Consider the following 26,747-nt stretch of genomic DNA (forward strand, 5'->3'; position numbering starts at 1 on the left):
AAACCCCTGACTGGGGCTGCTGCCTTTCTTTCATAGATGCCCTGCCCAGAGAGGAGGAATCTAGAGAGCCAGTCTGGTTATAGTGGCTTTGCAGCTGCAGTGGGCTCTGCCCAGTGTGAACTTCTAGGCGGCTTTGTTTACACTGTGAGGGGAAAACCACCTACTGAAGCTTCAGTAATGGCAGACGCCTCTCCCCGCACTGAGCTCGAGTGTCCCAGGTTGATTTCAGACTGCTGTGCTGGCAGCAAGAATTTCAAGCCATTGGATCTTAGCTGGCTGGGCTCCTTGGGGTTGGGATCTGCTGAGCAAGACCACTTGGTTCCCTGGCTTCAGCCTCTTTTCCAGGGGAGTGAACGGTTCTGTCTTGCTGGAGTTCCAGGCACCACTGGGGTTTGAAAAAAAAAAACTGCAGCCAGCTCGGTGTCTGCCCAAACGGCGCCCAGTTTTGTGCTTGAAACCCAGGGTCCTGGTGGTGTAGGTACCTGAGGGAATCTCCTGGTCTGCGGGTTGCAAAGACCGGGGGAAAAGCATAGTATCTGGGCCAGAATGCACCATCCCTCATGGGACATACAGTTTCTCATGGCTTCCCTTGGTGACAGGAGGGAGTTCCCCGACCCCTTGAGCTTCCCAGGTGAGGTGAAGCCACACTCTGCTTCAGCTTGCCCTCTGTGGGCTGCACCCACTGTCTACAGGCAAAACCAGCTAGCATCATAATGATAGGATCAAATTCACACATAACAATATTAACCTTAAATGTAAACGGGCTAAATGCCCCAATTAAAAGACACAGACTGGCAAATTGGATGAAGAGTCAAGACCCATCATTGTGCTGTATTTAGGAGACTCATCTCACGTGCAAAGACACACATAGGCTCAAAATAAAGGGATGGAGGAGTATTTACCAAGCAAATGGAAAGCAAAAAAAAAAAGCGGGGGTTGCAGTCCTAGCCTCTGATATAACAGCCTTTAAACCAACAAAGATCAAAAAAGACAAAGAAGGGCACTACATAATGGTACAGGGATCAATGCAACAAGAAGAGCTAACTGTCCTAAATATATATGCATCCAATACAGGAGCACCCAGATACATAAAGCAAGTCCTTAGAGACCTACAAAGAGACTTAGACTCCCACGCAATAATAGTGGGTGACTTTAGCACCCCATTGTCAATATTAGACAGATCAACGAGACAGAAAATTAACAAGGATATTCAGGACTTGAACTCAACTCTGGACTAAGCGGCCCAAATAAACATCTACAGAACTCTCCATCCCAAATCAACAGAATATACATTCTTCTCAGCACCACATTGCAGTTATTCTAAAATTGACCACATAATTGGAAGTAAAACACGCCTCAGCAAATGCAAAAGAATGGAAATCCTAACAAACAGTCTCTCAGACCACAGTGCAATCAAATTAGAACTCAGGATTAAGAAACTCACTCAAAACCACACAACTACATGGAAACTGAAGAACCTGCTCCTGAATGACTACTGGGTAAATAACGAAATTAAGGCAGAAATAAATAAGTTCTTTGAAACCAATGAGAACAAAGACACAACATACCAGAATCTCTGGGACACAGCTAAAGCTAAAGCAGTATGTAGAGGGAAATTTATAGCACTAAATGTCCACAGGAGAAAGCAGAAAAGATCTAAAATCAACATCCTAACGTCACAATTAAAAGAAAAGCAAGAGCAAACAAATTCAAAAGCTAGCAGAAGACAATAAATAACTAAGATTAGAGCAGAACCAAAGGAGATAGAGACATGAAAAACCCTTAAAAATAAATCAGTGAATCTAGGAGCTGGTTTTTTTTTTTTTTAAAGATTAACAAAATAGACTGCTAGCCAGACTAATAAAGAAGAAAAGAGAGAATAATCAGATAGACACAATAAAAAATGATAAAGGGGATATCACCACTGATCCCACAGAAATACAAACTACCATCAGAGAATACTATAAGTCCTTCTATGCAAATAAAGTCGAAAATCTAGAAGAAATGGATAAATTCCTGGACACATACACCCTCCCAAGACTAAACCAGGAAGAAGTCAAATCCCTGAATAGACCAATAACAAATTCTGAAATTGATATAGTAATTAATAGCCTACCAACCAAAAAAAGCCCAAGACCAGACGGGTTCACAACCAAATTCTACCAGAGGTAGAAGGAGCTGGTACTATTCCTTATGAAACTATTCCAAACAATAGAAAAAGAGGGACTCCTCCCGAACTCATTTTATGAGGCCACCATCATCCTGATACCAAAACCTGGCAGAGCTACAACAAAAGAAGAAAATTTCAGGCCAATATCCCTGATGAACACTGATGCAAAAATCCTCAATAAAATACTGGCAAACCGAATCCAGCAGCACATCAAAAAGCTTATCCACCACGATCAAGTTGGCTTCATCTCTGGGATGCAAGGCTGGTTCAACATATGCAAATCATTAAATGTCATCCATCACATAAACAGAACCAATGACAAAAACCACATGATTATATCAATAGTTGCAGAAAAGGCCTTTGATAAAATTCAACACCACTTCATGCTAAAAACTCTCAATAAACTAGGTTTTGATAGAACATATCTCAAAATAATAAGAGCCATTTATGACAAACTCACAGCCAGTATCATACTGAATGGGTAAAAGCTGGAAGCGTTCCCTTTGAAAACTGGCACAAATGCCCTCTCTCACCACTCCTATTCAACATTGTATTGGAAATTCTGGCCAGGGAAATCAGGCAAGAGAATGAAATAAAGGATATTCAGATAGGAAGAGAGGAAGTCAAATTGTCTCTGTTTGCAGATGACATGATGGTATATTTAGAACACTCCATCGTCTCAGCTCAAAATCTCCTTATGCTGATAAGCAACTTCAGCAAAGTCTCAGGATACAAAATCAATAAAAAATAACAAGCATTCCTATGCAGCAATAACAAATAGAGAGCCAAATCATAAGTGAACTCCAATTCACAATTGATACAAAGAGAATAAAATACCTAGGAATACAACTTACAAGGGATGTGAAGGACCTCTTCAAGGAGAACTACAAACCACTCCTGAAGGAAATAAGAGAGGACACAAACAAATGGAAAAACATTCCATGCACATGGATAGGAAGAATTAATATCGTGAAAATGGCCATACTGCCTAAAGTAATTTGTAGATTCAGTGCTATCCCCATCAAGCTACCATTGATTTTATTCACAGAATTAGAAAAAAGTACTTTAAATTTCGTATGGAACCAAAAAGAACCTGTATAGCCAAGACAAACCTAAGCAACAAGAACAAAGCTGGAGTCATCATGCTACCTGACTTCAAACTATACTGTAAGGCTACAGTAACCAAAACAGCATGGTACTGATACCAAAACAGATATATAGACCAATAGAACAGAACAGAGGCCTCAGAAACAATGCCACACATCTACAACCATCTGATCTTTGACAAACCTGACAAAAACAAGCAATGGGGAAAGGATTTCCTATTTAATGAATGGTGTTGGGAAAACTGGCTAGCCACATGCAGAAAACTGAAACTGGACCCCTTCCTTACACCTTATACAAAAATTAACTCAAGGTGGATTAAAGACTTAAACATAAGACCTAAATCCATAAAAACCCTAGAAGAAAACCTAGGCAATACCATTCAGGACTTAGGCATGGGCAAAGACTTCATGACTAAAGCACCAAAAGCAATGGCAACAAAAGCCAAACTTGACAAGTGGGATCTAATTAAACTAAAGAGCTTTTGCACAGCAAAAGAAACTATCATCAAAGTGAACAGGCAACCTACAGAATGGGAGGAAATTTTGCAATCTATCCATCTGACAAAGGGCTAATATCCAGAATCTACAAGGAACTTAAACAAATTTACAAGAAAAAACAACCCCATCAAAAAGTAGGTGAAGCATATGAACAGACACTTCTGAAAAGGACATTTATGCAGCCAACAAACATATGAAAAAAAGCTCATCATCACTGGTCATTAGAGAAATGCAAATCAAAACCACGGTGAGATACCATCTCATGCCAGTTAGAATGGCAATCATTAAAAAGTCAGGAAACAACAGATGCTGGAGAGGATGTGGAGAAATAGGAATGCTTTTACACTGTTGGTGGGAGTGTAAATTAGTTCAACCATTGTTGAAGACAGTATGGTGATTCCTCAAGGATCTAGAACCAAAAATACCGTTTGACCCAGCAATCCCATTACTGGGTATATATCCAAAGGATTATAATGATTCTACTATAAAGACACATGCACACGTATGTTTATTGCAGCACTATTCACAGTAGCAAAGACTTGGAACCAACCCAAATGCCCATCAATGATAGATTGGATAAAGAAAATGTGGCACATATACACCATGGAATACTATGCAGCCATAATAAAGGATGAGTTCACGTCCTTTGCAGGGACGTGGATGAAGCTGGAAACTATCATTCTCAGCAGACTAACACAGAAACAGAAAACCAAACACCGCATGTTCTCACTTATAAGTGGGAGTTGAACAATGAGAACACATGGACACTGGGAGGGGAGCATCACACACTGGGGCCTTTCTGGGGGTGGGGGACTAGGGAAGGGATAGCATTAGGAGAAATACCTAATGTAGGTGACTGGTTGATGGGTGCAGCAAACCACCATGGCACATGTATACCTGTGTAAAAAAAACTGCACATTCTGCACATGTATCCCAGAACTTAAAGTGTAATAATTAAACAACAACAACAAAAAAGAAAGAAATTGCAGTCCTTGTGTAGTCCTAGAGTGCCTTTCAAGTTTATCTAGGTCCCCAGAACACTTTGATCCATGGTGCAGAGGCCTGCCAAGAAACTCCAGTTCTGACCTCTGTGATGGGTGATTCCCATCTGGCTAGGTCTCGTTCAAATGCTCCCTTAGAGCATGTGTGCTAGTTGAGCCCAGCATGGCTTTGCTTTCTGCATTACAGGGTAGCACTGAGATCAGTATAAAGTCTCCTAGTCACTACACTGTCCCCCAAGTGCACAGATTATGTCTCTATGCTGTACATCCCCAGTAAGGGACTGGGGAGAGATGGTGTAGGCAATTGAGGACTGACTGCTAACCAGCCATGAAAGAGCACTTCTTCAGTGCCTCTTTCAGTGATACGAAGTTAAAACCAGGTACTGTGAGTGCTCACCTGATTTTTGGTTATTTTGATTTGTGTGTGTGTGTGTGTGTGTGTGTGTGCAGCTAGTTTTTAAAATTTGGTGTTCCTGCGCAGGGAGGATATACAGTGTAGGATTCTATTTGGCCATCTTACTCTGCCCTCTTCCATCTTAACCATTTTTAAGTGTACATTTGAGTCCATTCATTAAGTACATTCACATTGTCATGGAACCATCACCACCATACATCTCCACAATTGTTTTCACCTTAGCAATCTGAAACTCTGCCCCTGAAACAATATCTCCTTATTCCTCCAACTCCTCCTCCCTTCCTGCCCCTGGCAACCACAATTATACTTTCTGTCTCTATGAATTTGACTACTCTAGGTACTTCGTGTAAGTGGAGTCATACAGTATTTGTTATTTTGTGATTGGCCTATGTTAGCATAATGTTCTCAAGGTTCATCCATGTTGTAGCATTTGTTAGAATTTCCTTCCTTTTAAAGGCTAAATAATATTCCATTATATGTATATGCATAGCAATTCATGTGTCCATTGATAGATGATAGTTGCTTATACACATTATAAGCAGCTTATGTGCCCAGTCATCTGTCAATGGACCTTGAATTGCTTCCACATTTTGGCTATTGTGAATAATGCTGCTGTGCAAATGAGTATACAAACATCTCTGTAAGACCCTGCTATCAATTCTTTGCAGTATCTACCCAGAAATAGAATTGCTGGATCATACACTGATTCTATTTTTGGGGGGAACAATTATACTGTTTTACATAGCACCTATATTCCCACCAACAGTACACAAATATTCTAGTTTCTCCATATCCTCACCAGCAGTTATTATTTTTTTCTCTCTCTCTATTTTAATTATCCCATGGTATGTAAAGATGTGGATTTTCTTTTTTCTTTCTCTTTTATTTTTTTTGGAGATGGCGTCTTGCTCTGTTGCCCAGGCTGGAGTTCAGTGGCGCGATCTCAGCTCACTACAACCACCACTTCCCAGGTTCAAGTGATTCTTCTGCCTCAGCCTACCGAGTAGCTGGGTCTAGAGGCACGCGCCACCATGCCTGGCTGATTTTTGTATTTCTAGTATTGACGGGGTTTCCCCATGTTGGCTAGGCTGGTCTCGAACTCCTGACCTGTGATCCGCCTGCGTCGGCCTCCCAAATGGCTGGGATTACAGGCATGAGCCACTGTGCGCAGCCTGGATTTTCTCTCTTTTAAATAGTAGCCATCCTCATGGATGTGAGGTGAGAGCTCACTGTGGTTTTGATTTGCATTTCCCTAATGATTAGTGACTTCGAGCATCTTTTCATGTGTTTATTGGCCATTCATATGTCTTCTTTGGAATGTATGTTCAAGTCCTGGAAGTCAGTGTGCATTGGCTTGCCAAAAGCTACTCCTTGGAAACAGAAATCTAACCTTTAGTTTTGGTTGACACATTCCGTGGTGATGTCAGGGACAAATATAAAAATTACCAAATATTAATCCACTGTGAGAATAAGTGAACTTCAGTTGAATATTTGAAAACTGAGTACAATGCTATTCAGGAAAACTGAATTTCCCATCTGAAGTGTATGTATATAAAAATCTTAATATTCACTGTCTGCAACTCAAAAATAAAAGATTCCCTCACTTTTCAAACTCAGGAACTGAATAAATTTGGACATCAAAGGGTTCTTTGTCTTTTCTTCTGTTTATATGCATATAGGAAGGAACTTAATAAATAGGTGTACTCTGGTTTTATAACTAGAATTTTCTCACTAATCTTCAGATTGTTCTGGCAATTGACTACATCTGTGTATACTTTGGTATTTATGATGAAATTTGATTTTTAGCTGACACGCAAAACTTTTATTGTGAAGAGTAGCAATAATTATTATTTTTATGAGACATTTTATTATAATTGAAAGGAGTTTTATTTAGTGTAAAGTGTGTTTTTTCCATTTACAGGTTTCTGAAGGATTGTCATTCTTGCATAGCAGTGTGAAAATGGTGCATGGAAATATCACTCCTGAAAATATAATTTTGAATAAAAGTGGAGCCTGGAAAATAATGGGTTTTGATTTTTGTGTATCATCAACCAATCCTTCTGAACAAGAGGTAATGAAAGTTTTAGTCTTCTAATTTTGATTGCGTCTGGAATGGACTAGAAATAGGCTATGTGGTACAGTGGTATGTTTAGATATACAGCTTTATAGAAAATTTATAGTGTTCATTGCACTTAAGAGTATTCTTCGGCACATTACTACCATAGTAGTTAATGTTGTTTGAGAAAAGGATGCCAGAGTTAAATAAATTTAAGAATTATTTGATTAAATAGGGTTTTTTTTTTTTTCCTCAGGATGTCAAATGCAATAACACATGTGACTCTCTAGCAGTGTTTCCCGTTTATTGGGTCGTGGAATATTCTTTAGGGAGCATAATAATAGCAGTGGCAATAGCTAACATTCTTATTGAAGCACTTTTCCACACACTTTCTCTGTACTGATTTAATCCTCACAATAACTCAGTGGGGTATAGGAATAATACAGATAAGTTAAGTAGGCTCAGAGGATAAAAGAACCTGCCTAAATTTAGGTAGATGGTAAGTGATAGAGCCAGAATTTGAATGCAGCCTTTCTGCTTCCAAAGCACCTTTTCTTAATGATTAGGATACCTGCCTATTCATACTTAGAGAAACACTGTATTAAATCAATTCTGCTTTGTATTGATTGGGTCTGCATGGCATAGAAGATCCTTGGTGATATGGCGCCTTATGATCGTTGGTGATAGGTTTTTATTATATGTAGTCGTTAGAGGGCCCGTGATTTGACCTAAGATTTGTAAGTTGAGCAGCCAGTTTTAAGGTAATCAGAACTAACTAGTATTGGTTGGATATATATCATGAGTGGGTCAGACACTGCTAGGTCAAACTTCCACACATTTGTTTAATCCTTACTACAATCTTTTGAACTTTTTAACTAAATCACATAGCTAATTAGTGAAAGAACAGATTGCAAACAACAGTCTCTATCTGAGCTCATACAACTTTTGAAGCCTGTGTATCATAAAACATGAGCCAGACCTTCACATGTTCATATTACATATTAGAGTGATAATTTGTCTTCCGGAAGAGACTCCAGTAATCTCAGTTGTAACGGTTCTTATTTCTCAGTTTGTTGCATGAACTTTTTTACATTTGGGAATTTGGGAATTTTGGGGTTGAAGGCGTGATGGCATTTTTACTTGCATGACCGAGTAGAAATTTAAAGATAGATTGCTACTGCTTGATAGTTGTTTGGTTGAATTTGAAGTAACCCATGTAATTCCTTTTCTTACTACAGCCTAAATTTCCTTGTAAAGAATGGGACCCAAATTTACCTTCATTGTGTCTTCCAAATCCTGAATATTTGGCTCCTGAATACATACTTTCTGTGAGCTGTGAAACAGCCAGTGATATGTATTCTTTAGGAACTGTTATGTATGCTGTATTTAATAAAGGGAAACCTATATTTGAAGTCAACAAGCAAGATATTTACAAGAGTTTCAGTAGGCAGTTGGATCAGGTATTTGCCTATAAATAATTTGCTTGCATTAAAAAATTTATTAAATGTGTCTTTGATTTTTTTCCAAAATGTGTTCAGGAAATTCTTTAAATGACATGAGTATCTCAATTTTAAGTTTGCATAAGATCAGCTTAATAATTTATTATATTTTTATTTTAACAAATTTATAAGTAACACAGACTAGGCCAGGTGCTCTGGCTCACGCCTGTAATCCCAGCACTTGGGGAGACCCAAGGCGGGTGGATCACTTGAGTCCAGGAGTTCGAGACCAGCCTGGTCTCGAAGTGGCCAAACCACTTCTCCACAAAAAAAAAATACAAAAAGTTAGCTGGGCTTGGTGGCACACATGCCTGTAGTCCCAGCTACTTGGAAGGCCGATCAGGGTGGGAGGATCACTTGAGCCTGGGAGTTTGGGGCTGCAGTGAGCTATGATTGTGCCACTGCATGCCAGCCTGGGGTGACAGTGAGACCCTGTCTCAAAAAAATATTTTTTTCAAATAAATAAAGAGGACTAGTTAAAATTTGTTACAGAACTTTAGTCATGGCATTTGAGTAAATATAAATACTGGAACATTTTACTGTAGGAATAGAAACAATTTTGGGTATTAAAGATAAGGGTTTTGTTTTGCAACAATAGAATTAACAGTGTGTTTAAAATGTAGTCAGTATATTTGTAGTAAAATATTGAGTAAATTTTTAAATGTTTTCTTAAATGTATATGTCTTTTTAAATATTTTATACTCAGTTAATGTTATCACTCTTTTGAATAGTTGAGTCGTTTAGGATCTAGTTCACTTACAAATATACCTGAGGAAGTTCGTGAACATGTAAAGCTACTGTTAAATGTAACTCCGACTGTAAGACCAGATGCAGATCAAATGACAAAGGTGAGTACATGTGGATTTCTGCCTAAGACGGAGGAACAAAAAATGAGTTGAAGTAGATTAAGTTTTTGGGTTTTAAAAAAATGTTTTTCCCCAGAGATCCCTGTTCTGAGATTAAGTTCTTCTAAAGCAACAGTCAGATACAGCCCCAAATAACATCTGTATCCTTGAATGTATTAAATATTCAATTTTGCTTAATCTTACACAGCTAAATATGTACATAATTGCTCTGATAGAAAATTAAGATTTCAAATAAGCAGAGTGCTAACAGTCACAATTAAGTAAACAGATGTTCTAGACTCTTAGAGAATTCAAAGTCCTTTACTTCACTCATATAACCATGGATTTTTTTTTTTTTTTTTTTTTTTTTAGACAGAGTTTCACTCTGTCACCCAGGCTGGAGTGTAGTGGCACGATCTCCACTCACTGCAACCTCCACCTCCCAGGTTCAAGCAATTCTCATGCCTCAGCCTCCCAAGTAATTGGGATTACAGGCCCCCACCACCACACCTGGCTAATTTTTGTATTTTTGGTAGAGACAGCGTTTCACCATTTTGGCTAGGCTTGTCCTGACCTCAGGTGATCTGCCTGTCTCGGCCTCCTGAAGTGTTGGGATTATAGGCATGAGCCACCGTGACCGGGCCAACCATGGATTTTAACTAATAACTGGTATTTTTATGCCTTCAAATTATTTTATTTAATCTTTCAATATTTTAGACTTACATAAAAGAAAGTTTTTACCCAGCCAATTCACAGGTACAGATTCCAAAGATTTGAACTTGAAAAATAATTTATTTTCTTATTCAGAGTTTTATAATTAGAATTTCTAAGGTGATCTTCAGCATTTTGCTAAATGTTTCTGAGTATTTTTTTTACCATATTGTGACAGTTTCAGATATGAGAAGTACTTTCAATTTAACATTTATCAAAATACTTTATTTCCATTTTTTTTAGATTCCCTTCTTTGATGATGTTGGTGCAGTAACACTGCAATATTTTGATACCTTATTCCAAAGAGATAATCTTCAGAAATCACAGTTTTTCAAAGGACTGCCAAAGGTTCTACCAAAACTGCCCAAGGTTTGTTATTGTTAGTTTCTTATTAATAATCAGGATTTTAGAAGTTAAAGTTTATTTTGACTTACTACCATAACTCTTCCAAGAAAATAATATAACTTTGCCTGAGGTGCATAAATGACTATAAAACACTGCTGACTGAAGCCAAAAGTTCAGTGGACCTTTTTTTGCGTGGTCCAAAAATAAACAGGCTAAAAAATTTAGAAGGATACTAACTAGGCAGAGATAGCAGTTGGATATTAAAGGTCAGAAGAAGAGTCCATAAGCTATCATGTGGAGTTCATTGTCTCACCAGCAGTTAAAGGGGTACTTCTGTTGATGTTAGCCTTTCCAATTCCTTTACTCCTTTTCTGACTTATTAAATGATGAGTGTAATACAGTTTTTAAAATGTTGGTGAATGCTGAAGAGGCACTGGTTGGAATACTAATAATTCCTGGTTGTAAAAACATTTCCAGTGTTTAATCTATCAGATATTCGTTAGTTACCTACTGTTTGTCTGACTCTTTACTTAGATGCTATGGAGAGTAAAGAGGAGGCATAAAATACTGTCCCTGCTCTCAGGCCCTTATAGTAAGTGTAGCTAGGGTTAACGTGTGAAACAGTTAACAGTACATGATAGTGTTTATGTTGTGTGGTATGAATCATAAGTAATGAAGGAATTAAGAGGAGAAACAAACATAGCGGTGGAGACTAATTAGGGTAAGTTTCCTACAGGTAGGGTGACCGTGTGTCCCCTTTTACCCATGACCTTTCCAGTTTATGCTATTTATCCTTGCATAATTAGCAATAGCATCCCACTTTACTCTCAAAATGTACCAGTTTCAACCATAAATTGTATGGTCATGTTACCTAAAGGGATTAGAGGTTTTAGACTTTAGTGTTAACTAATACTAAAAACCTTTAATAAATTTTATTTTTTTATAAAAAACATTTTTGCCTTTCAGCGTGTCATTGTGCAGAGAATTTTGCCTTGTTTGACTTCAGAATTTGTAAACCCTGACATGGTACCTTTTGTTTTGCCCAATGTTCTACTTATTGCTGAGGAATGCACCAAAGAAGAATATGTCAAATTAATTCTACCTGAACTTGGCCCTGTGTTTAAGCAGCAGGAGCCAATCCAGGTATGTTATAGATATTTTTGTGTATTTATCTACTGTTATTTATGATTGTGACTATCACTGAAAACAAAAGGAATGAATATATGACTTAAAAAAAACTGAGGTAAGTGTATGAGACTTTCTTTTCCATTAGTCAGAAAGCTGCTTTACATGTTTGAACCAAACTATTTTTAAAATTATGATTGAACTTTGCAGTTAAATGTCTGTAGCTCTCCATAAGTTACTATCTCAGAAGATAAACTGCAATGAAATTTTGCATGTGTTATACTGTTCTTTATGTACCATATATATACTTTGTAGAAAGTTACAGGTTTAGGAAAATAAATACTTGTTTTTCTCTTCCACTTTGAAGTATTTGAAGTATTTTTGATTATTTTGTTATTTAAGTCTTCAATATGTAGGTGCTTTGTGCCAGTTGTTTCTCTCCATTTTATTGCTAATAACTACTTCCACTAGAATAGGAAAATGCTTACAGCACCATGGGAATAATGTGTGTATGTATTGTAAGTGACAAAAGTAATCAGTCTCTCATGTATATAATATATATTTGCTAGATTCAAGGTAATGTTGGATTTAAGAGCAGTAGAGTCACACACCTGGGTTGAATTGGAGCTTCTTTATCTCCTTACTTGAAGTATGACTTGTGTCGTTGCCGTCTTAAAGCTTCTATTTCCTCATTTCTAAAATGAAACGGATTGTTGAGATCAAATGAAATTTTCTGGCACATAGCAGGTATTATTACATGTTTCTAGCATTGTATAGGAATAGCTTATTAGTTATATATCAACTATCTAATTTAATGGTTTTATGATTCTTTGTAGTCCTTCCCTTGAAAGGAGGGGAACAGAAGGAAGTGTGTGGTGGTAAGGTGAGAATTTCTGTGAATTAGGGAAAGAACAAGTGAGGGAGCTGTAGCCTGTGAAGCAGGGTTCCCCCAAGTGGTCAAGGTGTCATGAGGGAAAGTTGGTGGAGCCACTGTTCCCTAAGCTATGCATCAGTCAAGATAGTACCCTAAGGATCCTATAATCTGAATTCTTATTTGCCTCCATTCTTTTTTCTCTTAGTTGTCCAGTTAAAAATACCTTTTGGGCCAGGTGCAGTGGCTCACGCTTGTAATCCCAGTTCTTTGGCGTGTCAAAGCAGGCAGATTGCTTGAGCCCAGGAGTTCAAGACCAGCCTGGGCAACATGGTGAAACCCTGTCTCTTCAAACAAATACAAAAATAAGCCAGGTGCCTGCCTGTGGTCCCAGCTACTCAGGAGGCTGAGGTGGGAGGATCACCTGAGCCCTGGGAGGTCGAGGCTGCGGTAAGCTATGATCGCGCCACTGCGCTCCAGCCTGGGTGACAGAGTGAGTGAGGCCCTGTCTCAGAAAAAAAAAAAAGAAAGAAAAAATTTCTTCCGAATATTCTTCCCTGAGTCTTGGCAAAACTAATTTCTGTATAAATAGAAGGGGCAGTATGTTCCTTATAATTTAGGTATGTGGAAGAATGACCAGGGACAACTTAAAAACATTTTTTTCTAAAATAAAAAAAAATTTTATTAAGAGATAGGGTCTTGCTATGTTGCCTTGGCTGAACTTAACTTCTGGGCTCAAGCAATTCCCCTGTTTCAGCCGCCCAAATAGCTGGGACTGCAGGTGTGTGCCACTGCACCTGGCGTCTAGAATTTTTTCTTATACTCCTTCTCAGTTCTGTACTTTCTTTTTCTCTTGAGCTTCATAGAAGCCAAGTGATGGACTTTACTTCTTTGGGATATCTCACTTTACTGGCTTTTTTCACCCTGTAGCTTTCCAGATAGTTGATATGTGTGGGCAAGTGATAGATTACTGTAGATATGTGAGAGGAGATTAGTCTTTATTTAATTAACATTTAAACTCAGAGCAGATGTTAAATATTGTGCCTCCAGAAATGTAAGAGACTTGATTTGTGTGTTTTTGTCTTCCACGCATTCAGGCTAGCAACATGGTGAGTGTCAAAATACATGAGTTATTCTTTTGAAGAAGCTTTACATTTGGCATATATTGAATCTCTTAAAGATTCCAGGTTTTAATACATTGTTTCCATTTTCTAAACAGATTTTGTTAATTTTCCTACAAAAAATGGATTTGCTACTAACCAAAACCCCTCCTGATGAGATAAAGAACAGCGTTCTACCCATGGTTTACAGAGCACTAGAAGCTCCTTCCATTCAGATCCAGGTACAGTATCTGATTTGTTTTTCTTTAATGATGATTTTGATTCTTAAAGCAGAAGAAGAGGTATAAAGTACATTTTGGATTTAAGTCATAAAATACATAACTCAATAGTAAATATATTTATCTTTTGAATCACATTATTGATATACTGTAACTAAAATATATTCACTCCTAACTAATTTAAAGAATCAGTGTATTGTAAGTGAAAAAAGTAATCAGTCTGTGTACATAATACCTGCATTATGAGGTAGATTTGTTGCTTTTATTTATCAGAAATGTACTATTATGGAAGAAGATTTGATATATTGTAGTTTGTATTATTGTATACCTTCATCTTTCTGCTTCTTTCTAAACTGATAATTATGAACAAAAATTCCGAAGATGCATGTGCCTTTTTCTTTTCTTTCTTTTTTTTTTTTTTTGAGACTGAGTCTTGCTCTGTCGCCCAGGCTGGAGTGCAGTGGCACAATCTCGGCTCACTGCAACCTCCGCCTCCTGGGTTCAAGCAATTCTCCTGCCTCAGCCTCCCTAGTAGCTGGAACTACAGGTGCCTGTCACCACACCCGGCTAATTTTTGGTATTTTTAGTAGAGACAGGGTTTCGCCATTTTGGCCAGGCTGGTCTCGAACTCCTGACCTCAGGTGGTCCTCCTGCCTCAGCCTCCGAAAGTACTGGGATTATAAGCCTGAGCCACCGTGCGTGGCCACATGTGCCTTTTTCTCATGAAAACATTGAGTAGGTATTTTCCCATACTCATAATTTTCCTTCTTGCTTGGTAACTCAGTTTTCTATGTAGAGATGATGTTTATTCTGCAATGAAGTTAATTTGTACAGCAGGTAGATGGGAAAGCAGACAGTAATTTAGTGTGACCATTCTTAATGCATGTATAGTCATAACTTTTGTTCCACAAAGGCAATCTTAAAACACCATATACTTTGCCAAACTGTTAGTTTTGTAGTCTTTGCGATTAAAATTTTGGTTCTATGAGTTCTTTGTCTGAAAGAAATTCCAGATCACTATTAAAAGTGTAATTTAGTTTTTTCACTTTGAAAATACATACTTATGTTAAGAACATCTCATTGCAGGATGGTTTTGTAGTAAAAGCTTATAGTCTCTGCTAGTATAGACATTTTAGTAAAATAGGATTTTTTTTAAGTTATTTACTCTAAAGTTAATATGAACCTAATACTACATATTTAAGGTCACTTTTTGGACTTAATTCAGTCTTTGTCTGCTAAGTTATTTCGTTTGTTCAAGGCTGTGAGGTTGATGTTAACATTTTTTTCCTTATAATTAGATTTGCCTTCTTAAAGGTTGAGGGTATGCTGCCTTTGTCCAAATGACATGAATGAGTGGGGAAGGTGTGTCTACCTCTATTTCTTAGTTCTTTCTAAAGAAATTGTGAATTATAGCCTCACAAAACATTCCCACAGGCTCTGTGCAGCCAAACTTGTTTTATATTTAGTGATATTAAAGAAGAGGGAGGGGAAGATTAAGTGACATGAAATCCATTTTTCTTTATAGTTAATTTGACCAATAAGTGTCAGCAAGTATTTTATTGAAGTAGTATATAATTCAGATTGACTTTTGTAACTTTGCTAAGATTTGGAAACCAGCATTTCTTCCTTTGTTTTTCCAGGCTGGAGTGCAGTGGTGCAATCTTGGCTCACTGCAACCTCCGCCTCCTGGGTTCAAGCAGTTCTTGTGTCTCAGCCTCCCAGGTACCTGGGATTGCATGCATGGGCGACCATGCCTGGCTAATTTTTTTTGTATTTTTAGTAGAGACGGGGTTTCACCATGTTGGCCAGGTTGGGGAAACCAGCATTTCTGGTATCATTCAGTGTAAGTCTTTAGTCATGAAATTAGCACTGCTTAGTTGATAAAGCATATCTAAACAATTAGGAGAATCCTAGAGAAAGCAAGAAATAAGAAATCTTTTCCTCCAGGTTCTTGCAAATAGTAGGCTAGAAAGTAACATCTGAAATTCATTTTTAAATTGAAATTTTTAAAGTTAAGTTTGATTAGAAATATTTAAGAGGCTAGAGATGGTTCTGAAAACATTTGGACAGGTAGAAGATGGTTTGCAAAAGGTAGGGTTCTTAAAAAGAGGCATTATAAACATGTATATCAGACACAATTTTTGAAAATTAATTTACCTTTTAAATGGATATCGAAGTTATCTTCATCACCACCACCCACCACCCATTATAAAGTGTAAAATAAACAGAAGTTTCTGAGAATTTGCTCATTAGACTCCTTTGAGGTTTGATTTTGTGTTTTGCAATCTCCTGTTATTAAAATAGTTCCTCATCCCGGCTGTTATTAAGTTCCTCATCCCGGTCTGGGCACGGTGGCTCATGCCTGTAATCCCAGTGCTTTAGGAGGCCAAGGCAGGCGGATCACCTGAGGTCAGGAGTTCAAGACCAGCCTGGCCAACATGGCAAAACCCCATCTCTACTAAAAAAATACAAAAATTAGCTGGGTGTGGTGGCGGGTACCTGTAATCCCAGCTACTCAGGAGGCTAAGGCAGGGAGAATTGCTTGAACCCGGGAGGCGGAGGTTGCAGTGAGCTGAGATCGTGCCACTGCACTCCAGCCTGGGCGACAGAGTGAGACTCCGTCTCAAAAATAAATAAATAAATAAATAAATAAATAAATAAATAAATAAATAAAGTTCCTCATCCTGTCTCCTCTTCGGGAGAGAGCTCTCCCCTATGTTAGCTAAGTGATTTAGACAGAATTTAAGATTTGCCTCTTTGTAACCTCCTGCTCTGAGTTTGATTGGACAGCATGGCACTTTCCAGTCGCTTTTTAATAATACAGGTGTTAGGGGGTCCTTTCCTGTAAGTCTGCCTATCTCTGTCTCTCTGTCTTAAAGCCTGATCTTCTGTAAGGAAGCTCCTTACGGGAACATAGGAACATAGTGTCCCACTGACTGCTTACACTTGCCCATTCTCTTCTCCCATCTGTGGTCCTTAATTAATCAATTAATTTATTTATTTTTGAGACAGGCTTTCACTCTGTTGCCCAGGCTTGAGTGCAGTGGCCCAGGCTTGAGTGCAGTGGCACAATCTTAGCTCACTGTGGCCTTGACCTCCCACGCTCTCTCAGGCTCAAGTGATCCTCCCTCAGCCTTCCTAGTAGCAGGGACCACAGGAACATAACACCACCATGCCTGGCTCATTTTTAAATTTTATCAATCACTTAATCATTAATAGTTCTGAGTGGATACAAACAATTAACTCTCTTACATTTGCCTTTTGGAAGCCTAAGAATAAGTTAAAGCAAATAAAATATATCCAGTGTTCTGATAACAGATTCTTAGTAGTTAATTTATTTCTGTCTTCTAACTATAAATGGATGTCTTGAAGTTTGCCAGTATTTTCAGTAGTATCCTTCCTAATTCACATTTGTGCTTCCGTTTTCCTCAGTGATCCCTTCTCTTATGCTTTGCTACAAGGATCATCTCTCATAAACTGCCTGAGATGTGTGTACTTTTAGCCAGTTAGTTCTCAAGCCATTTCTTCTTTTCATTTTCTCATTTAGTTCCCTAGCCCCCAGTCATCCCTCTGTTTTCCTGTTATTCCCAGAATTGCCAGTTGTCATTTCTACTATGGCACCACATTAGTTAACAAGAATGTTTTAAATCTTTTTTTCCCCCATTTCTGAGTTATGCTTGCTTTAAGTTTCAGAATTTGGAAGTACTTACAAATAACAAAAAAAAAAATTAAAATTCGCTCTCACAGATGACGATGGTTAACATTTTCATATATATCCTTCTAGTCTTTTTTCCTAAGCGTATGGATAGACACAGGTACCTACACATTTTAGAACTTGGGATTAGGTGCCGTAGCTCACACCTGTAATTTCAGCACTTTGGAAGACTGAGGTGGGAGGATCCCTTGAAGCCAGGAGTTTGAGACCTGCCTGGGCAACATAGTAAGACCTTGTCTGTACCAAAAATAAAAGATGATAAAATTAACCAGGCATGGCAGTGCATGCCTGTAGTGCCAGCTACTTGGGAGGCTGAGTTGGGGAGGAGGATCACTTGAGCCTAGGAGGCTACAGTGAGCTATGAATTTGCCACTGCACTCCACCCTGGGTGACAGAGCAAGACTCTCCAAAAAAAAAAAAAAAAAAAAGAAAAAAAAAACCCAAGAAAACTAAAAAAAAAAAAAAGAATTGGGATTATGTAATACTCTGTCCTCAATTTTCTTCTAAAAATTATTAAACACTCTTTTAAGGCTGGTCTCAGTGGTTCATGCCTATAATCTTAGCACTTTGAGAGGCCGAGGTGAGAGGATTGCTTGAGCTCAGGAATTCGAGACCAGCCTGGGAAACATAGTGAGACCTTGTCTTTACAAAAAATTGAAAAATTAGGTGGGCATGGGCCAAGGTAGGTGGATCACCTGAGGTCAGGAGTTTGAGACCAGCCTGGCCAGTATGGTGAAACCCCATCTCTACTAAAAATACAAAATATTAGCTGGGTGTGTTGGCATGTGCCTGTAATCCCAACTACTCGATAGGCTGAGGCAGGAGAATTGCTTGAACCTGGGAGGTGGAGGATTCTGTGAGCCAAGGTCATGTCACTACACTCCAGCCTGGGCAACAAGAGCAGAACTCCGTCTCAAAAAAAAAAAAAAAAATTAGCTGGGTGTGATGGCGTGTACCTGTAGTCCCAGCTACTCAGGAGGCTGAGGCCAGAGGATCGCACAAGACTGGGAGGTTGATGCTGCAGTGAGCTATGATTGCGTCACTGCACTCCAGCCTGGGTGACAGAGCAAGGTCCTGTCTCAAGAAAAAAAAAAAAAAAATTAAACACTCCTTTCGATATTTTTTTTTAAAAAAGTGTTGTATGTTATCATATGGATATATGTAACAGCTAAGAGAATTACTTGAGAGGAGTATTTTTACATGATTTCATACTTGATTTTCCTTTCTTCTGAGAGATAGCAAAACTTATGTGTTCTTGTTATTTAAAGATAAACGAGGACTTGTGTTATCAAAGAAAGAGATTAGGAATGAGATCAGGGAGTTTGGATGTCATACACTAGTTATTATGACCTAGTATGACTTTGAGTAATGTCTTCTGAGCTTTTTTTCTCATCTGTAAAACTGAAAAGTGATTATAACCATTCATTTTTCAAAGAGTTGTTGAAAGGACCAAATAATATATATGAAAATTTATTTCAAACTATATGACAGTTTAGCCATGCAAATGCAAAACTTTATAATATCAGAGAGAAAAGATGAGTCTTTCCCTAATATTGATTCAGTTTATTTTCTTGATAGGAGCTCTGTCTAAACATCATTCCAACCTTTGCAAATCTTATAGACTACCCATCCATGAAAAACGCTTTGATACCAAGAATTAAAAATGCTTGTCTACAAACGTCTTCCCTTGCTGTAAGTAATTGCATATTAATTTTTGTTTTTCTTTCACTTGTCAGTGCTTTAAATCATTTTCTTATTGTTTAATAACCCTTTTATAGATTGTTGATGTATTTCATCTTGGCTGTAGATAACTTGTATGTAGTACTATAAAAATGAGCTGTAGTTTTCTTTGATACATAATTTATAATATTGCATTCCTAACCTTACTTGCTGTCCCTTTACTTTGAGTGCTTCAGTAAAAAAGTTGGGTGATTATTTTTTTCTTAATCCTTTTCTGCTTTAACTGAATTTATTTTGTTGTTAGTTTAAAAATATTATGAGAGTTTAACTTGGTATCTAAGCGTAAAAACTTGTTGAAAAGTTTCCTTTTATAAATAGCCTTTATTTTTAGTTATTGGTCTCTAAATGTCTTATTTCTCACTGACTTGCCCACTTCTTAAAAAGGTAGAGTACAAGAAAGCAATAAATTAATGTGAATACAAGTAGGATAAATAGTTGTACTAAAAAATGTAGACCAAGGAAATAGTTACCTTCTTTGAATACAAAATTTTAACATTCAGTTACTTGTTAGTCAAGGAAGGTAGAATTAATAACGAAGTTTTCATTATCTCATATTGAAAGCAATAAATGTCCCCAACCTTTTCTCTAACACTACATATAATAGTTTATCACATTTATATTTCTTTATAGAAGTAATATTGAATGCTGTCTTCAAAATAGCAGCTTTAAAGAGGGAGAAATGTTCTCTTTTGCCTGACCAGTTCTTTATATTGATTTTCGATAACGGGCATATTATTAAATTTGCATTTTGTAAAACTAGTTCTCTGGAGATCCCGTCTTTATCTGGTGGAATGTGAATTTAAATAAAAATAAACAGCTTAATAAAATTATAAGCAAAAGTAATTTGAATGATATGATTTTATCTTATAGCCATTGAATCTATTTTAGTTCATTTCTTGGTTGAAAGGCTTTGAAATGGAAAATGTAACACCAAAGTAGAAAAAGAAATCATTACTGAAACAAACAAGTATGAAATGAAATAAAGTCAAGAAGTTTTAGTTCTTATTCTCACTTTGTTACTAACAACCCCTGTGACCTTGAAAAGTCACTGTGCCTCTCTGAGTCTTCACTATCATTAAAAGTAGCTGTTTTCTCTAAAATTCTCAATTTTACGGTTGAATTTTTAAAATAGATGGTAGTAATATACTGCTTAAAATTTAGTTTTCAAAATGCCCTTTTAAAGATCTTACAATCATACTATGTACCTTATTTTATGGCAGCATAAATTTATATTAACATACATTTTCTCAAAGTACATGTTGTAGGCTGGGCATGGTGGCTCACACCTTTAATGCCAACACTTTGGGAGGCTGAGGCGAGTGGATCTCAAGCACTGAGTTCAAGACGAGCATGAGCAACACAGCGAGACCTCGTCTCTACTAAAAATAAAAAAATTTAGCTGGATATGGTGGCATGGTGGGAGCATCACTTGAGACCAAGAGGTCGAGGCTGCAGTGAGTTGTGATTGTGCTGCTCCTTCCAGTCTAGGTGACAGAGCAAGCCCCCGCTGCTCCCCACCCCGCCAAAAAAAAATCCAAAACCAAAGCAAAACGAGTACGTGTTCTAGTTCAGTTCTGAGCATATGTAGGGGTATGTAGAAATGGGAAACATGGATACTTAAATGATGTGAATTGCTGCCCAGTTATATGTATGTTTCTTTTTAAGATGCCAACTGGCCGTTAAGGCATGTTGTTTACAAGAAGTTATAATGAATGTATTTATATTTAGAACAGTAACTGGGAATGGATTTACATTTTATATGTCACCTTTTAAGTGGATTTTGGATAGTACTTTCAGTGCTTCTGCCTACCTTCAGAGTGGCAAATAGGAATTCCCAAATTGTATTCATAGTCCTCTGTCTCTAAAACTTTAAAATTCTGACTAGGAAATTCCTGAATCATGAGTTAGAATTGTGTCTTAATACTCTTCCCTGAAAATAAAATTTTTAAAAATTCTACACAGAGTTAGGTAAAATCCTCCAAGAGCTATATTTATTCATTACTTACGTGACTAATATTTTATATATCCTAAAAGTAAATAAAATTAGTATTTTCGGTTTTGCTTAAAATATATATATATCTCAGTAGAATGCAGCTGTTCCTTTTATAAAACGAATTATGAGTACAAGTTAAGCGTTCAGATACCTTTTTGAATTTATAATATCTCTTGTGTTTTAATTTCAGAAAACGATTGTACATTGTTTTTTAGAAATGGAAATTTTTCCCCATTTTTCCTGTAGAACTATGATGCTTTATTAGCCAACAAAATTATTTTCTGCCTTTGTTGGTTTACTGTTTTTTGAAAACTGGAGTTTTATTAATACTATGGTCCTGACTTAAAGATATTCTATCTTAAGAAATTCCAAATAGAAGTAGGGTATGATGTATTTATCAAATAGTCAAGAGCATATGGAATTTTGATAAAAGCTTCTAAATAAGAGGTCTTAATAACTGTATATTTGGAAATAGAAAACACATATATGGATACCTTCACATGTTAAAATATTTAGTTTAAGAATGAATTGAACCCAAGTTAGAGTAAAATACTGGAATGTGGGTGAAAATGATCACTTGGTGCAAAGAATGTAGTCCTTTTTATTATTCAAATGTCCCCAAAGGAGTGTTCTTATGATAGTAACACATATGTAGTAAAAGTTTCTCAAATCCTAATCACTTTAAAATGCTACAAGATTGTAGTCATTCCTTGACTTTAGCTCACTAGTGACCTGGTGAAGCAATCATAAATTCTTTGTGAAACAAGCCAGGAAAATTAGTAAATAAGTGAATTTCCTATGTTGATAAAGGATGAGAGCTTCTAAATCTACATTTATTCTTGAGACTTTAACATATTTATATGAAGATTAAGTTTACACTTAAATATTTTGTTCTAGATTTTGAAAACTTTTAATGACTAATGTAATTTACCTCTTTTAATAGGTTCGTGTAAATTCATTAGTGTGCTTAGGAAAGATTTTGGAATACTTGGATAAGTGGTTTGTACTTGATGATATCCTACCCTTCTTACAACAAATTCCATCCAAGGAACCTGCGGTCCTCATGGGAATTTTAGGTAGCTGAAAATTTAATGTCATTTGATGCTATTTTATCATGCAAATAAATTTTCCAATCTATAAAACAATTATACTCTCCTTTCGTGTATATAGCATTTCATAATTGAAGAATGATGTGATAAATACCATAATATAACTTTTCTCTTTAAGTTTAGCAAAAGCAGTAGAATCTTGACATTTATAAAGGAATAAGATATTTAAGAATTCTAGCTTTACAAATATCATGATAGCATGTAGTTTTCCCCATAAAATGGTACAAAGTGAGAGAGGCAAACAAAGCTACTGGAAATGCTGATACTGGTCTTAGTAGTAATATCTGAGGTTTATTTGATACTCAATTTGTAAGAGGCAAAGTATTTTCTCTGCATTACCTTATTTTATTCTTCCCCAAATTCAATTAAATAGGTACTATTGTTTCTATTTTATAAGGAAACTGAGGCTCAGAGAGGTAAAATAAGTGATTCAAGATCATACAAGTGATAAGTGATAGGAGCTGGTTTTCTAATATGTTTAAGTCTTAATTAGTATATTTTGTGGCTAAGTGATATGCTGATGAAGCATGTTAACCTTATAGGACATTCTGTTCTCTCAGCATAATTACAAATTACTAAGAAACTCTGAAATCATTTATATATAGTTAAAGTTATAGAAGTCCAATCTGAAAATGCCAGGGGTCTGCTGCACTAATAAAATAGGCATAGCTATAGAGTCACAAAAACATTTAACAAGTTCATTTTTCATTTAATTTAAGGTTGTTTGCTAATTTTTTTTTTTTTTTTTGAGATGGAGTCTCGCTCTGTCACCCGGGCTGGAGTGCAGCGGTGCCATCTCAGCTCACTGCAACCTCCGCCTCCCGAGTTCAAGCAATTCTCTGCCTCAGCCTCCTGAGTAGCTGGGATTACAGGCACCTGTCACCACGCGTGGCTAATTTTTTTGTATTTTTTGTAGAGACAGGGTTTCATCATCTTGGCCAGGCTGGTGTTGAACTCCTGACCTTGTGATCCACCTGCCTCGGCCTCCCAAAGTGCTGGGATTACCGCCTGGTTCTTTGTTAATTTTTAAGAAAAATTATATTATTCATCCATGTATTCTTAACACCTAATGTAGTGCTTGGCCTGCAGAAACTGCTCAGTAAATATTTGTGGGAATGGTTAGCAAGTATTTATTGTGGACCTCTATAGACATGGAAGGTACTCTAGGGATATCGCATGAATCTTTTGTGCAGAAAGAAGTTTGTCTTCTTGGCTGGATGCAGTGGCTGACACCTGTATTCCCAGCACTTTGGGAGGCCAAGGTGGGTAGATCACTTGAGCCCAGGAGTTCAAGACCAGCCTGAGCAACATGGCAAAACCCCATCTTTACTAGAAATACAATAATTAGCCAGGTGTGGTAGCATGCGCCTGTAGTCCCAGCTACTTGGAGTCTGAGGTGGGAGAATCACATGAACCAGGGAGGTTGAGGCTGCAGGGACCCATGATCGTGTCACTGCATTCCAGCATGAGCAACAGGGCAAGACCCTGTCTTAAAAAAAAAAGTCTTTTTGAGCAGGAGTTTGGCATAGTAGAAATTTGAGCCCTGGCTCTAATCCTGGCTCTGTCAGTTCTTGAGGTGACTTTGAAAAGTTTATTTATCCAATGAGGATGAGACTAACGTCATTTTAGGATTCTTGTGAGACTTCACTGAAACAAAGGGAAAGTAACAAGCATAGTGCTCAGCAAATAAGCATTTAGTAGGTGCCCAATAAAGTTACTCTTTGGGTATATAAGTCATGTGCACATGAGCAGAATAATGGGGGATGGTATTTCACAAAGCTTTGGATTATATACAAAACACTTAGAACTCAAAAGCATTCAGAGAATGAGGCGGAAATGTACTCAGTTTACCAAATGAAGGCTTTGTGGATAGATGTAACAAGTAGGGTCTTGAAGATTGAGTAAATAGGTGAGACAATAGGGAAGGATTTTGTGGAATTGAATTCAGTTATTAAATTTCAAACATGTTGAGTTTGATTTGCTGAAGAAGTGAATAAAGGTGTAGAACTTATATGTTGACTGTACCTATACTATACCCTTTGAAATAGATGCCTTGAGTATGATTTCTGAAATATATATTTAGATGTTTCAGAATAGAAGGCCATTCTGTAACCTTACTGCTGCACAATAAGAATTGAACCTGGTTCTGATAAGCTTCTAATGTTATGCTATCATTAAATGTACTCCTAAACCAAAAGAACACAGGATAAATATGTCATGTTGTTTAAATCTGGCCTGATGATAAAGGCTGAAATCATTCTGATTCATATGTAAGAACATCATTATTCTAGGCATTAATTGGGAAAAACTTGTACTACACAGATTATCAAGGGATTTAATATACATATATTATTTTCATGATTTCTATGAATTTATGGTGTTAACTTATAAAATTTGTCACATTCTTTTCTATCAGGTATTTACAAATGTACTTTTACTCATAAGAAGTTGGGAATCACCAAAGAGCAGCTGGCTGGAAAAGTGTTGCCTCATCTTATTCCCCTGAGTATTGAAAACAATCTTAATCTTAATCAGGTAGGAGTATTTTTGTGCTTTATGCATTTTATTCAGCTTACTTTTTTCTTGGCATTAGATATATAAATATATTACAAAGATTGGTTAAAAAAAAAAAGGGTGAGGGGAGAATATGCCACAGAACTAAATGAAGAAAGTTTGTGGGTGGAAGGATAGATTGTTAAATACGTCATTGGTAAATAGTAAATGAGCAGGATGTTGAGAAATATGTAGGATTTGGGACTACTTTAAATTTGGGGCTGGGAAATTGACATGAATGAAGAACAAAGTTATAGAATGTGTTTGGGGAGTATATTCATTATTTATTGATTGCTACAGAACAAATCACCACAAACTTAGGGGTTTAAAGCAACACACATTTATTATCTCACAGCTTCTGTGGGTCAGGCCAGAACATGGCTTAGCTGGATTCCCTGCTCAGGGTTTCTCACAGTGCTGTAGTAAAGGACTTGGGGCTCGTTCAAGGCCCAGCTATGGAGTGATCTACTTCTAAGCGCACTTACATGGTTGTTGGCAAGATTCAGTTCCTTTTGGGCTGTTGTACGTAGGGCCTCCATTCTTAGCTATTAGCTGGATGCCACTGTCAGTTCCTAGCCACATGGGACTTTCCAACATGGCAACTTGTTTCATCAAAGCCTGCAAAAGAGAGTCTGCTAGCAAGACTGAAATTACAGTCCCTTGTAATCAAGGAGGTGATACCCCATCACCTGTGCCATAGTCTGTTGCTTTAGAAACAAGTCACAGGTTCAGCCCACACTCAAAGATAGGGGATTCCACAAGGGCATGAATGGCAGGAGGAGGAGATAATTGGGAACCATTTTAAGAGTCTATATATCACTGGGAAGGAATAATTCAATTTGATTGGGAGATATATATAATACAGTAGGAGAATAATGGGAGAAAGATAAATTGAGACTAGAATAGGTAGACTTTAAATGCCTGTCTGGTTTAGGTATTTGAACTTTCAAGGTGTGGTAAATGTTTGAGTAAAGGAATAATGTGTCCAAAGATTATTATGGAATTGTCTCTCTGCATACCTCTATCGCTGTTTGTCACAGCTGTGTTCTTATGTGACTGATTCTTCCTGAAGATTAGAAACTCCTCAAAGACTGGTTATTAGAGCTTATTCTTCATTATAGCCCCAGCACTTAGTGCGATGACAGAAGCAAAAATATTAATTGAATTGAGAGAAAATTGAGATATAGAGTAGAGATGAGTCATTTTTGTTCACAACAGAACTAGTATTTAATGAAATATAATGGAAAAGACTGAGTTGGGTAACTGTTTAACTGAGAGCATCAGAGATGGATAGGCAGGGAGGATTTAGAACTGAGAGTGAATTACAGCAATGAGGGAAGCAGAAAGCTGGAAGTTGAGAGCGTTTGGCATTGGGGAGAGTGCTGAGTGAGCAGAGTTTTGGAGGTAGAGAAATTTATAAAACTAATCAGAATGAACATTTCATTTGAAGTAATAGGGTAAGCCTCTGAAAATTTGTTCCTAGGTTTTAATTTTTTTTTCTTTTTTTTTTTTTTTGAGATGGAGTCTCGCCCTGTCACCCAGACTGGAGTGCAGTGGAGCAATCTCATCTCACTGCAACCTCCGCCTTCTGGGTTCAAGCAATTCTCATGCCTCAGCCTCCCGAATACCTGGGATTACAGGCGTGAGGCACCATGC

At 37.3% G+C, this 26,747-nt stretch overlaps 1 protein-coding gene across 3 annotated transcripts in view; it reads left to right on the forward strand.

Annotated features, from left to right (window-relative positions):
• SCYL2 (SCY1 like pseudokinase 2) overlaps positions 1-26,747 on the forward strand; it is a 70,139-nt gene that overhangs the window by 34,221 nt on the left and 9,171 nt on the right. For all 3 annotated transcript variants that reach the window (XM_019039298.3, XM_004053741.5, XM_055358754.2), the window contains exons 5-13: positions 7,112-7,261; positions 8,485-8,706; positions 9,477-9,593; positions 10,545-10,670; positions 11,613-11,789; positions 13,862-13,984; positions 19,275-19,388; positions 22,373-22,505; positions 24,955-25,073. In XM_019039298.3, coding sequence (XP_018894843.1) covers positions 7,112-7,261; positions 8,485-8,706; positions 9,477-9,593; positions 10,545-10,670; positions 11,613-11,789; positions 13,862-13,984; positions 19,275-19,388; positions 22,373-22,505; positions 24,955-25,073 — 1,281 coding nt within the window. The remainder of the gene's footprint in view (positions 1-7,111; positions 7,262-8,484; positions 8,707-9,476; positions 9,594-10,544; positions 10,671-11,612; positions 11,790-13,861; positions 13,985-19,274; positions 19,389-22,372; positions 22,506-24,954; positions 25,074-26,747) is intronic.

Source organism: Gorilla gorilla, chromosome 10, assembly GCF_029281585.2.
Source record: "Gorilla gorilla gorilla isolate KB3781 chromosome 10, NHGRI_mGorGor1-v2.1_pri, whole genome shotgun sequence".
NCBI lineage: Eukaryota > Metazoa > Chordata > Mammalia > Primates > Hominidae > Gorilla > Gorilla gorilla.